This window comes from Solanum pennellii, chromosome 5 (assembly GCF_001406875.1).
Source record: "Solanum pennellii chromosome 5, SPENNV200".
Classification (NCBI taxonomy): Eukaryota; Viridiplantae; Streptophyta; class Magnoliopsida; order Solanales; family Solanaceae; genus Solanum; species Solanum pennellii.
Window position 1 is genome coordinate 70,740,039 of NC_028641.1, and position 13,050 is coordinate 70,753,088.

General features: G+C 34.7%; 2 protein-coding genes across 2 annotated transcripts; one reads left to right on the plus strand and one right to left on the minus strand.

The window, feature by feature from the left end:
• Positions 1 to 1,833: 1,833 nt before the first annotated feature.
• LOC107020509 (DExH-box ATP-dependent RNA helicase DExH10-like) lies at positions 1,834 to 10,088 on the plus strand. Its single transcript, XM_015220902.2, has 16 exons — positions 1,834 to 2,873; positions 3,308 to 3,622; positions 3,725 to 3,829; positions 3,916 to 3,984; positions 4,157 to 4,324; positions 4,404 to 4,475; positions 4,568 to 4,684; positions 5,429 to 5,653; positions 5,741 to 5,899; positions 6,823 to 6,912; positions 7,058 to 7,150; positions 7,483 to 7,636; positions 8,034 to 8,182; positions 8,259 to 8,354; positions 9,391 to 9,483; positions 9,724 to 10,088. The coding sequence occupies exons 1-16, from the start codon at positions 1,899 to 1,901 to the stop codon at positions 9,832 to 9,834; spliced, it is 2,991 nt and encodes a 996-aa protein (XP_015076388.1). The 5' UTR covers positions 1,834 to 1,898; the 3' UTR covers positions 9,835 to 10,088.
• Positions 10,085 to 11,904, minus strand: LOC107020510 (cytochrome P450 CYP73A100-like). Its single transcript, XM_015220903.2, has 2 exons — positions 11,042 to 11,904; positions 10,085 to 10,940 (listed from the first exon to the last, which is right to left on the minus strand). Exons 1-2 carry the CDS (start codon positions 11,887 to 11,889, stop codon positions 10,202 to 10,204), a joined length of 1,587 nt encoding a protein of 528 aa, XP_015076389.1. The 5' UTR covers positions 11,890 to 11,904; the 3' UTR covers positions 10,085 to 10,201.
• Between the last annotated feature and the right edge of the window lie 1,146 nt (positions 11,905 to 13,050).

Here is a 13,050-nt window from a genome sequence, read left to right on the forward strand (position 1 = left end):
TATATATATATATATATATATATATATATATAAAATCATTATTTTAGTTAAATGAGTTTAATGAATTAAATTAGTTTATTATTTTAAAAAAAAACTTAAATGACATCATGCCAATTAGGAGAGAGTGAAGCTTTTGAAGTGTCAAATATATTTGGAGGAAAATAGTGATAATTAAATGATATTTTGATTTTAAATGAAATATAAATAATATTTTAAGACAATTCACTAAATTTAAGTGACCATTTAGGGAATTGACTCCTACAAATAAGAAGTCCAACTCCATATAAAAAAAAAATAACAAAAAGAAACATAAAACCAAAAATAGTTAACAATAATAGGATAATTCCTTGAGACAATACGAATTAATTCCTTGATTAAATAGGAAAGAAAACCAAAAGCAGCGTACCATATGTCATGTCCCATGAATTACTTATTTTTTAGCGATATATTAAATATTGTGTAAGTTATATTAAAATTAATACATGAAAAGTGTATAGGATAGAAAAAATATATTAAATCTTTTGAATTGAAATAATAATATATTTATGTAGGTGACACGTATGTAATACGTAAGATAATAAGGTCAGAAATAATGTTTTATGGGGAGGGAGAGGTAATGTGTTTTATACAGTACAGAGCGAGTCGTAAGTTTTGAGATAAAAAACGTAAATTTCATGAATCTACGAAGCATAGTCTCATATATATTCAAAATTTTATCGTTTTATTACTAATAAAATAAGCAAAAGTAAACCTTTCAATAATTTATGATTTTTATTTGAGATAAGTATTAATAATCAATTATGAAGACAAAAAGTATTATAATTACTTCATTACACCAATAATAAAAATATGATTTAAAGCAGAAAAATTTTTAAAATTAAATTAAAAACGTCCGGACATACGTTTCTACGCCCATGACTTACATTTTATGCTTGGGACTTACGCCTCAAATTTAGGACTTACGCCTTATGAATCTACGTCTTTAATTTGTGTCCTGAAGCGCTTTTGGTACGCCTCACCCCGAAAATGTTTTTGAAAACACTGATAAAAAATATTAAAGTTATAAAAAATCATATAATTAAACATACATCATACTACCTTTCACACCCTCGCTCGCCCCGAGACTCGCCCCAAAAACGTTTTTGAAAACACTGACCAGATATTAAAGTTATAAAAAAAAAATCTAATTAAACATAAATTGATACTACCTTTCAATCCCCCCAGCCTCTCACCCTGTAACTCACCCCAAAAATATTTTTGAGAACACTTATCAAAAATGTTAAAGTTATTAAAAATTATCTAATTAAACAAATGTATATCGATACTACTTTTCATTCCAGCCCCATTCAATAGTTATATATTAAATTTGGAGTCAGATACATTAAAAAACATCTCCATTGAAATTAGCCTAAAATAGAGTCCTTATATATCCACCTACTTAATTATCTTCGTAATTATGTCTTAGCTTCAAATCAATCCACCCTCTCTTCTTTCTCACCTTTCACGTTGACTCAATTCTCTTTATTATTCTGTTTCACACAATTTTCTTCAGTTAGGCCATAATTAAACAAAAAATAAAGCATTATAAATCAAATTGTTAAAGTTTGTAACTGATTTAATCGTTATTTAAGTTGTATATTTAATATTTTTTATTGCTTTCAATTGATATTTTTTTTTCTAGATTTGGATAATTATACCAATTTATTTCCTTCAAAGTTTATTGATTTAGATTTTTCTTTATATAATTGGAAGGCCAAATTTAAATTATATTTATGATCAAACACAATAATTTTAAATATCATTTTATATTAATATATATATTTTTTTCAAATTTCACCATAAAACGTGACTATAGTAAAGAGGGGGTTTAAGCCGAAACCCTAAAAAGTTAAACTGAAATGGAGTCTTCTCCGGCTGCCGTTAAACGGAAGGAACCGGAGGTGAATTCCGACGAGAAGGAAGTCCCGGAGCTAAATTCATCTTCCAAGAGAGCAAATTTAACTAGAACCTGCGTGCACGAGGTAGCAGTTCCATCTAGTTACACTTCAACAAATGACGAATCAGTTCACGGAACTCTTTCAAATCCTTGTTACAATGGTGAAATGGCGAAAATGTACCCATTCAAGCTCGACCCATTTCAGGAAGTGTCAGTTGCATGCTTGGAACGAAATGAATCAATCCTTGTATCAGCACATACCTCCGCTGGGAAAACTGCTGTTGCTGAGTACGCGATTGCAATGTCGTTTAGGGATAAACAAAGGGTTATTTACACTTCGCCTTTGAAAGCTTTGAGTAATCAGAAGTACAGAGAGTTAAGTCATGAGTTTTCTGATGTTGGTTTGATGACTGGTGATGTTACGCTTTCACCAAATGCGAGTTGTTTGGTGATGACGACGGAGATTTTAAGGGGTATGTTGTATAGGGGTTCTGAGGTGTTAAAGGAAGTTGCTTGGGTTATATTTGATGAGATACATTACATGAAGGATCGTGAAAGAGGGGTTGTTTGGGAAGAGAGTATTATATTCTTGCCACCAGCTATCAAGATGGTTTTTCTTTCAGCAACTATGTCTAATGCTACTCAGTTTGCTGAATGGATATGCAATATTCATAAACAGCCATGTCATGTGGTCTACACTGATTTTCGGCCTACCCCGTTGCAGCATTATATGTTTCCAATGGGCGGTTCTGGATTGTATCTTGTTATTGATGAAAATGAGCAGTTTAGGGAGGTCAATTTTTTGAAGATGCAGGACAGTTTTGCAAAGAAGAAAGTGGGAGATGGAAGCAACAATGCAAATGCTAGGGTTAGAGGTAGAATTGCTAAAGGTGGCTCTACTTCTGGGGGTGTCTCAGATATCTGCAAAATTGTCAAGGTGTGTAGTTTAGTACTTTGGTCTCTAGATGATATTATCTTGGTTTTGCTCTTTCTTATTATATCAACTCCACACTTAGATTTTTGTCATAACAGCTTTTATTACACATTAAACTTGCTTCTTGAGTGAAGCCATGCTCTTCGATGTTACACATCAACATTTTAATGATAAACCTATAAAGAAAACAGGGTTCGAGGTAGAGGTGATATGCGAAGGTAGGGTAAAGGATAAAATATGATTATGAGGTAACGATGTGATCCACCAAATTGATTGTTACATGTAATGGCTTCATGTCCCATGAACCTTGTCACTCGTATGCCTTATGGCTATTAAAAACATCGTGTCATAATTCATTGCCCTTTACAGTTTTTAATGATTTACTATAACAATGGTGATGGCTCATATCACTGAAGCAATTGATTCTTGACATTTAGATGATCATGGAACGGAAGTTTCAGCCAGTCATTGTGTTCAGTTTTAGTAGAAGAGAATGCGAACAACATGCAATGTCTATGCCCAAACTTGATTTTAATACTGAAGAGGAGAAGGAAGTAGTGAAGGAGGTTTTCCATAATGCAGTGGATTGCTTGAGCGAGGAAGATAGAAACTTACCAGCTATTGAATTGATGTTGCCCCTACTTCAGCGTGGGATTGCTGTTCACCACTCTGGCCTGCTTCCTGTTATAAAGGAACTTGTGGAACTTCTCTTCCAAGAAGGACTCATCAAGGCTCTTTTTGCAACAGAGACTGTAATGACTTCCCTTTGTTTTTGTTGTGTGTCTTGTTATCTTGTGTAGTTAGACTCCCCTAATGATTTTTCTCCTTTTTGTTTCCTTCTAATGTTTTGATAGTTCGCCATGGGGCTAAACATGCCTGCAAAAACTGTTGTCTTTACCAGTGTAAAGAAATGGGATGGTGATAGTCATCGTTACATTGGATCTGGTGAGTATATACAGGTGAGTCTGAATTGCCCCTATGACATGACTTGAATCATTTTGCATTTCAGTTTTTTATTCTTCAATTTCTTTTTCCTTTCATGCAGATGAGTGGAAGAGCAGGACGTCGTGGAAAAGATGACCGTGGTATTTGTATTATCATGATTGATGAGAAGGTAAGTTGATAGTAATATTCTTACTTTAAGAGAATCTTGTAGATAACTGTTATTGTCATCTTGAAGTGTATAGTTTTAGCCACTCAATCATATGTAAAATTGCAAACAATGTTGTCAAGTATTCTTCTTAGCTCTTTTGGTGGATGGCTTACGTAGTGTTTGATGATTTCAGATGGAGATGGATAGCATCAAGGACATGGTTTTGGGTAAACCAGCTCCATTAGTCAGCACGTTTAGGCTGAGTTACTATACAATTCTGAATTTATTGAGTCATGCTCAAGGCCAATTTACTGCCGAGCATGTTATCAAACACTCATTCCACCAGTTTCAGCATGAGAAGGTTTTGTCTTTGTCAACGCCCATTCTATCTTTGACTGCACTTTATTTAATGACTGACAGTGAGGTTGTCTTTGTGTAAGGCGTTACCTGACATTGGAAAGAGGGTCTCTAAGCTGGAAAAAGAAGCTGCAAAGCTTGATGCATCAGGGGAGGTAAAATAAGTTGTCATTGACTTATCATGGTTTTTAGATACCTCTATCTTCTTATGCAATAGATTTTGAAATTTGTTTCTCTCTACTTGTAGGGTGAGGTTGCAGAATATCATAAACTAAAGCTTGAGATAGCACAACGCGAAAAAAAACTGATGGCTGAAATAACACGGCCTGAAAGGGTTCTCCATTTTCTTCTTCCTGGTAGGCTGGTAAGTGGCGAGGGATCTCTATTCTCTACTGTACTTTTGTGAGTATATTGAGCTCTGATTAGTGTTAGAGTGCGGACCTACGTGACATTACCCTATTTTGACCCCTTATATGATTTCGTCACCGTGTTTCTGGAATGTCTCTGCCTCTCTATTTTTGGGTGCACATGAGTCTATCTGCCTCATATTTTTGGAAGCTCGCGAAATTTAACTTTTAACTAATTACTTTTTATTATGACAATTTTAACTAATTACTATTGATGCCTAAGCCTCTTTGTGAGATGAGCCGTAGTTCTGCATTCTTGCCTTCTGCAACTTACACTTTAGATACTTCTTATAGTTTCTTGCTCTTTTTTTTGTCAGTAATTTCTTACTCTTTTTTTATCAGTAATTTCTGTTCTTTTTTTATCAGTAATTTCTTGCTCTTTTTATCAGTAATTTCTTGCTCTCGTTCTAACATTACCTATCAAAATAGATAGAGGACTCTATTTTCTCATGATGCTCCGTGATTACTGTTAGTTTCCATTAACTAAAGCCACTGTACTCGTTGTGGACCCCATGGCCATGTGGGATTGTGCGTGCTATTTATTACTTTTGTGGTGTTCAATTCATTTTTTTTTCATTCTCAAAAAAATTTATTTTTCTGTTTGTATTGTTTGAAAATTCACTCACTTAGTTAATTTTTGATTTTCCCCATTAGACTGTTCATCTTAATGTTGTTCATTGAGATTGCATCGATGATGGCAGGTCAAGGTATGGGAAGGTGGAAAAGATTGGGGTTGGGGTGTTGTAGTCAATGTGGTAAAAAAGCCTCCAGCTGCGTCGGGGTCTATGCCTGCTGCACTCTCTGCTTCACGTAGCACGGGCTATATTGTGGATACCCTACTTCATTGCTCTCTTGGTTCTGGCGAAAATGGTTCTCAACCCAAACCATGTCCACCTCGTCCAGGGGAGAAGGGAGAAATGCATGTAGTGAGTACATAAGTTTGTAATAATTGTTTATTTCCTATATCTAAATTAGATTATGATGTCATTCCTGAGTATGTTTCCAAATATCAGGTTCCTGTTCAATTGCCCCTGATTTCTTCCCTCAGTAAGCTTCGAATATCTGTTCCTGCGGATCTTCGGCCATTGGAGGCAAGGCAAAGCATCCTTCTTGCTGTTCAGGAGCTTCAGAAACGTTTTCCTCAAGGCCTCCCAAAGCTTAACCCTGTAAAGGTATGACTCATCTTACTTCTGGTTCCACATTGGATTCGACATTTGGCATTTTTAATATGGAACTGTCTGTTAGTAAAGATTGGCATCTTAATTATGTCCTTTTTGGTTCCTTCTGTGAAATGATTATCTGGTTAACTAAAATTCTTTGTTAGGAGAGACTGCCAATCATATCAAAAACCATAAATTAGTGTCACTTATATGAAACTGGAGCCATGTGTAATTCAACTGTATTTTACGTGTTTCTTCACAAACAGTGGAGGCTATATGTGGTTGATCAGTACCCTATATGGTTGCAGTCTAGGCTAACCTACTCAGTCATAGAGCATTTTTGAATTGTTGATGCACAATTCTCTCAGTAATGAAAAGAAAAAAAGAGCGGAAAGGGAAAGTATCCTCTGTCAGCTAATTGTACTATCATTATCAGATTACTTTCATTCATTGTGTATAATAGCTACATTTGATACCATTCTATTGCCCTTCTATATCTTGTTGAGAATAACCGTTCTTACTTTCATTGAGGGACTTGTGTCTTAGGTCACAAGTTTGAGCCTTGCGCCAAACAAACTAACTCTGGTATTCAGAAGATAAGGATAGAGGGGCGGGCCCATCATCCGTGAGTTTTGAGTGCTATAGTTGGCCCCAAGGGTCGGCTCCTGACAGATTTCTCGGTCATCCAATTTTTTCTTTTTAAACATTGTTACTTTCTCTGGCATTCATCTTATGCTGGTCAGAATTCTGCATTTATTGTTCTTGTAGTCTCACATGAGTTTAGCATCACATCCAGCATAATTTTGTTCTGTTTGGGTCAAGTATAACGGAGGTCTACTGGTTGTGGAAGGAACCTTATAAACATTCTTTCTTCAGCTATGAACTACTGATCTATATAAGTCTATTGCTACTTTTCCCGATTTCTATCGTTGTAGGACATGGGATTTGAAGATCCTGAATTTGTTGATATAGTGAACCAGATTGAAGAACTGGAGAAAAAATTGTTCGCTCATCCACTACACAAGGTTTGACAAAAAATTTATTATGATACTCTGTTTAATCTGTGAGGACGCATGAAAAGTATAAGCTTTTGCTTTTTATGTTATCGATGAATATGATTTAATTATTGTCACTACTTTCTACATGTGATATTGCACACGTGTGGAACAGTCACAAGATGAACATCAACTTAAGAGTTTCCAAAAGAAGGCGGAAGTGAACCATGAAATTCAACAGCTCAAGTCGAAAATGCGGGATTCACAGGTAAAGCTCTTATATGGAATGATAAAATTAATTAGGGTTGGTTCATTATATAATTTTTCAATTTCCAGCTTTCTATTCAAGATTTGCTTTCTCTTTTCATTTAAAAGGTTCAGAATGTTATTAGTCCTGAACAATCAGCATCCTGTGGCACGTCTTTTGCTCTTATCCTTTTCAAGTTTTCTTCTATACTATTATACTCTTTTGAGCTTCAAGATGGTATTTATATATATTGAACTTCACTTACATCACCTTGGAGTTATTGCTGTAATCTTTTAGAACTTTACTGGATTTTATCAATTTATTTATTTAATACGAAAATTGACATTTTTCAGCTTCAAAAATTTCGCGATGAACTTAAAAACCGTTCCCAAGTCTTGAAGAAGCTGGGTCACATAGATGCTGATGGTGTTGTGCTGTTGAAGGGACGAGCAGCCTGCTTGATAGACACTGGGGATGAACTCCTTGTGACAGAATTGATGTTGAATGGTAATATTTGTCCATATCAGTATGCAATTTTAATTCTTTGGAATTGATTTTATAAGTGGGAGCAATGTGTATTACTTTGGGACGCATAAAGACGTGATTTTGAAATTCTTAAGAGCGAAAGCAAATGAGTTCACATTAAAACGAATTAAGGCGTGGCCGAGCTGCTTTTTGCGATACAAGGATTTGACAACCATGTAGTTGCACTGAAACTTATGTTACAAAAATAAATAAATTATTTTCTTTTACTGCTCAGTAGTCTCTTTTATGCCTTAATTGCTGAGTACTTCTGCTAACTGGATTTCAGAATCCAACTAGTTACTTTAGTTTTCCTTTGGGCGTGTGCCAGAAGTAGATATAAACCAGTGATATACGATTTGTAAATAATCTTTTTTGCTAGGTACATTCAATGATCTTGATCATCATCAAACCGCGGCTCTGGCAAGTTGCTTTATCCCAGGAGACAAAACAAATGAACAAATACATTTAAGAGCTGAGCTAACTAAACCATTACAACAGCTGCAAGATACTGCAAGAAGAATAGCAGAGGTCAGTCTTATATAGGGTTTGGAATTCAATGATTGCATGTCAGAAGCACAAGCAAAAACTTTTTTTCTGTTTGCAGATACAACGTGAATGCAAGTTGGAGATAAACATTGAAGAGTATGTAGAGGCATCAGTACGGCCATTCTTGATGGATGTCATCTACTGTTGGTCGAAGGTTAAGTGTCAATACCTCTGTTCTGTTCAAGTCCATGCTTAAATTAGAGTGATACTACAAGTTCATGTTTTTTGCAACATTTTTCTATAAGCCAACTCCGAGGAGCTTATGATTGATTGACACTAGTTTTCCATGCTTCAGTCCAAAGAAACTTCCATCTATAGGACATCCATCTTGCTGAAACCAGCAACCTCATCTATTTCTTTTGTCTTTTCCTTTTCCTTATCTGATAGATAAAAATGGATCTTTATTGAACTTAGTAGCAAAAGGTCAGCTCTCCTTTACATTGTTAGTTAAGAGTCAGGGAGCTGACAAAGTTCAGAAAGAAATATGGGGAATCTAGAGGGGATAAAAAACACTATACAAAAACATGAGGCAATTAGCTTTTAAAGATTGATAGGTAGTTGATATTCCATCAAAGCGTCTTCTATTCCTTTGGTTCCAGATGCTCCAAAAATGGCTGCAGGTATCATCTTCCAAGCTCTTCATTACTTGCAAACCTACTGGAAGTCCCCTCTGCCTTCAGTGCAGTTTTCGTATCTAGAATGCGAGTGATTTCTTTTTCTTTGTGATCAGCCTAACTCTGTGTGTTCATGTGGTGTTTATATTTTTGGTTAAGCTCCATGATCGTCATTTACCTGCGAGAGGCATATTCAGGAATATTGATCTACTATAGGACAATTATTTTTACCCCGGAACCATAATTTTCTAGTTTGAACTTGGAACTGCTGATTACTCTTGCTTAATTTATTATGATTGAAACCAGTTGGAGGAAAGTTGATTATAATCAAACTAGTTTCTCGTATTACATGGAAGAGCTTTATTCAGTTCAACTCTAGTTCAGTCTTAAGGAACATTTTAGTGTTGGAGGATTCTTCCTTGGTTAAATGATTGCCGGTTGCTCTAAACTAAGGTTTCTAGCATTGTCTCTTCCACATTGAGTTAACCTAGGGTGTTTCCTTGCCCCAATTGAAAAAGAAGAAAACACTGCAAATTTTTATTCTTTCCTCTTATTTGTTTTAATGCTTTCCTTCAGGGAGCATCTTTCGCGGAGGTTATACAAATGACTGATATCTTTGAAGGTAGCATCATTCGGCTAGTAAGAAGGCTTGATGAATTTTTGAACCAGGTAATTCATGGATACTTTGGCATAGCGTTTATGTGGGGAAAAAAACCTATATCTTTAATATCACTGGTTTACTAAGCTAGTTGGTGCATCAAGGAGTACTTCCATGAAATAAGTTGATTTTCTTTTTTATTATTAACGCTTGTACACAAGTATGTCATTATGTAACACTTTGGATACGAGTTCCCGTCTTTATATATGTTATGGAATCAAATACTGGAAAGTTGTCTCTTGGATTTACAGTTAAAAGGTGCTGCACATGCTGCGGGAGAAGTAGAATTGGAGAACAAATTTGCTGCTGCCAGTGAGAGCCTTCGACGAGGAATAATGTTTGCAAATTCTCTTTACCTCTAGTCTAGGAGTGTGTACTTGGGGAACTCTCATTAACCTTAGATCAATTGATGTGTAAATTCTCCCCCATTGATATGAGGATTAACCGGCATTTCCTTTTCTTCCTTCTATAGAAAAACTAATCGAGGATAGATGTGGAGCACAAGTTATTTTCCTAGTTGTAGCTTTTTGTAGCTGATGTATCTCAGTTTTGTAATACACACAAATATGAAGAAATTCGACGCTGGAAAGCAAAATGTGTTGTTGTCTGCTGTTTAGTAAAGGCACAGAATGTGAAATCTTTATTATTTTGAACTACAAATGATATTATGGTAATACAAATAGGTGAATAAAACTAATGGCACAGTAATTTTGCTTTCTGGTAAGCATATTATGCAGCAACAGGCTTGAACACAACTGTGGAATGCTTTGCAATGTGCAAGCTAAACTGCCCTCCTTTTTCACTTGTATCAACTTTTCCCTCACCTGCAGGAGCCTGCATTTCAAAATTTGACACTAGTTTGGCTATCACAAGCCACAGAATTGGCAATGCAAGGATGATTCCGGGGCAGCTCCGCCTCCCCATACCAAACGGTAAGTACCTGAAATCCACCTTACCACCAGCAACAGCTGCCTCCGTGCCACCATCCTCCTCGATAAACCTCTCAGGTCGGAACTCATTCGGGTTTTTCCACCATGCAGGGTTGTTAGCCAACCACCATGCATTCACAACCACCTTAGTTTCCTTAGGGATAGTGTAATCACCTAACTTTGCTTCATCAAGGTTCATGTGTGGTACCAGTAAAGGTATTGGTGTGTGGAGTCTTAGTGTCTCATTTATTGTGGCTTGCAAGTAAGGCAACTCATGGAGATTTGATTCTGTGACTGACTTACCTTTAAGGACAGTTGAGATTTCATCCCTAATTTTCTGTTGAACATTTGGATGATTAACAAGCTCAGCTATAGCCCATTCCATGGACCATAAAGTTGTTTCAATTGCTGCAACATTGATATTCTCCACAATATACAACACATTTTCTTCACTTATTTCTCCTTTCATTTGAGCATCTATTATATGATCAATAGCACAACTTATCTTGTGCTTCTCTCCATTTTCAGCCATTAGTTTCCTGTACTCAAAAAGTTCAAAGAAAAAGTTTTACGAGTTTTCACTCACATAACTTCAAACGCGATTTCAAAACAAAAAGAATTGAGAGGAAAAAGGGGTTACCTTCTTTTCTCCACAAAATGATTGTTGAAAAATGCAAGTCTCCTTGTTTGCAAATCTTTGCACTTATTAAGATACCCTCTCAAGAATGGTCTAAGCAAAGGTATAAAATCACCATAATTGTAATCAAAGCTTTGAGCTAATCTACTTCTCTCTGAATTGAACTTAGTTGCCTCAATAAACAACGGATCATCTAAAGACTCAAATTTGTCATCGAACATCATCCTATACATAATATTATATAACATCAATTGCAAACGTCTCCTAATAACAATTCCTTCATTTTTCAATTTTTTCAAGTCATCAACAACTAGGTCCATTTCATTTTCCCACATATCACTATATTGGTGCACAACTTTGTTAGTGAAAAATGGTACTGTCATGATACGTCTCATTTTTCTCCAATGCTCACCATATATTGTGAACACCATGTCTTGTCCATTCCCCGTGAATATATCAAACACAACGTTACGTGGACGTGACCCAAACTCAACCCCTTGTGTGTGTAGGACTTGATTAGCTAGCTCAGGGTTCGATATAACAACTAAGTTTTTGGACCCGAGTTTGAGTAAAAATATCGAACCATAGGTTTGTGCCATGGTTGCTAGGAGTCTATGGTTCAAGTCGTTACCGACTTGAAGCCAATTACCGAAAATCGGGACGGGCCGTGGGCCCGGAGGGAGGGTGATTTGGGAATTGTTGGCATAGAGGAAGTAGAAAATAAGGGGAAGTATAGGGAGTACAACAAGTGAAATGTTATTGAGAGGGAATGATAATAATTTTGAACATGAAATAAATATAATTGTAAAGAGAATTGAATAGATGGTCATTTTGTTAATAAATTTGGCCATGCTTTTTTTTTTTTAAAATTTGTAGAGATGAGTTATATAATGAGAATAGGCATAAGGTGTTAATTATGTGTATATATATGAAGTAAAATTGACAACATGGTGGGGGTAGGAAAGTTTGTTGTCAAATGGTTTTGTGTATAATCCATGGGCATGTTCAAATTCTAGGTAGGAGAATGTATATAGTGGCTATCTATTAATCAAGTCAAAACTAGTAGACTCATGTTTGGTAAAGCCAAAGATGTCATTCATCTACATTTAAACATTTTTTCTAGGTAATCTTAATGTTATAGGTAAGCTATCGTTTGATCGTAAATTCAGAATTTAGAAAATTATTTTTAAATATTAATTTAGGCATGAATTATTTGATTAGATTTTGAATATTTGATCTTCGAATATTTTTATTTTTCAGAAACTGATTTAAAACCTTATTTTGAAAAATTTTACTTTTATTCACATAATTTCAATTTTTTTTCTAAGTAAAATGTATGTTCACATAAATCAATTTCGAATACAACTACTTCAAAATTTATGTCCAATGAGAGGTTAAAGAATCCAATTGGTCTTGAACTAATTCCATTTTATGGCTGCCACTAATATAAAATGTAAGAGTTGAATTCTATATAATAAGGTCAATTTTGAGTAATTATAGATAGGTTTTTTTTAATAATAAACATTAATATATAACATGATAAAGATTACTAATCAACAAATATTTGGTATTACGACATATCTACTAGCCTAATGCGAGTGATAAATACGATTTTATATATTTACAAAAATTAATCAGATTATAACGAAAAGTAATTAAGGTGTCAATAATACTGTTATGTAGTTATTTTGTAAAATTTATCTCAAATTAATATTTTTGTTAATTGATTTGTATAAGTAATATTATATTTTTTTTAAACTAATTCATTATCTCGGTTTCTTTTTAATATTGACACGATTCAATTAATTTTTGATATTTTTTAAAACAAGTAGAAGTTAAAACACTATACCACATATATTCTTATGTCTAATTCTTTGAGTATAACCAAACAAAATTCATCATCAATTCGTCATATAAAACCCAAAATGTATAGGTTTTGGGAAACTTACATAAATATATTATATTATAAAAATATTTACCAATTATAACAATAACATTTTTTTCACCTGATC

Excerpts from the sequence above, each read along its gene's own strand:
- LOC107020510 (XM_015220903.2), bottom strand. The coding sequence starts at position 11,889 with ATGGCCAAATTTATTAACAAAATGACCATCTATTCAATTCTCTTTACA. Across the intron at positions 10,941-11,041 it reads CATTTTGTGGAGAAAAGAAG|GAAACTAATGGCTGAAAATG; the intron begins GTAACCCCTTTT and ends TTTTGAGTACAG.
- LOC107020509 (XM_015220902.2), top strand. The coding sequence starts at position 1,899 with ATGGAGTCTTCTCCGGCTGCCGTTAAACGGAAGGAACCGGAGGTGAAT. Across the intron at positions 3,830-3,915 it reads GATCTGGTGAGTATATACAG|ATGAGTGGAAGAGCAGGACG; the intron begins GTGAGTCTGAAT and ends CCTTTCATGCAG. Across the intron at positions 8,183-8,258 it reads CTGCAAGAAGAATAGCAGAG|ATACAACGTGAATGCAAGTT; the intron begins GTCAGTCTTATA and ends TTCTGTTTGCAG.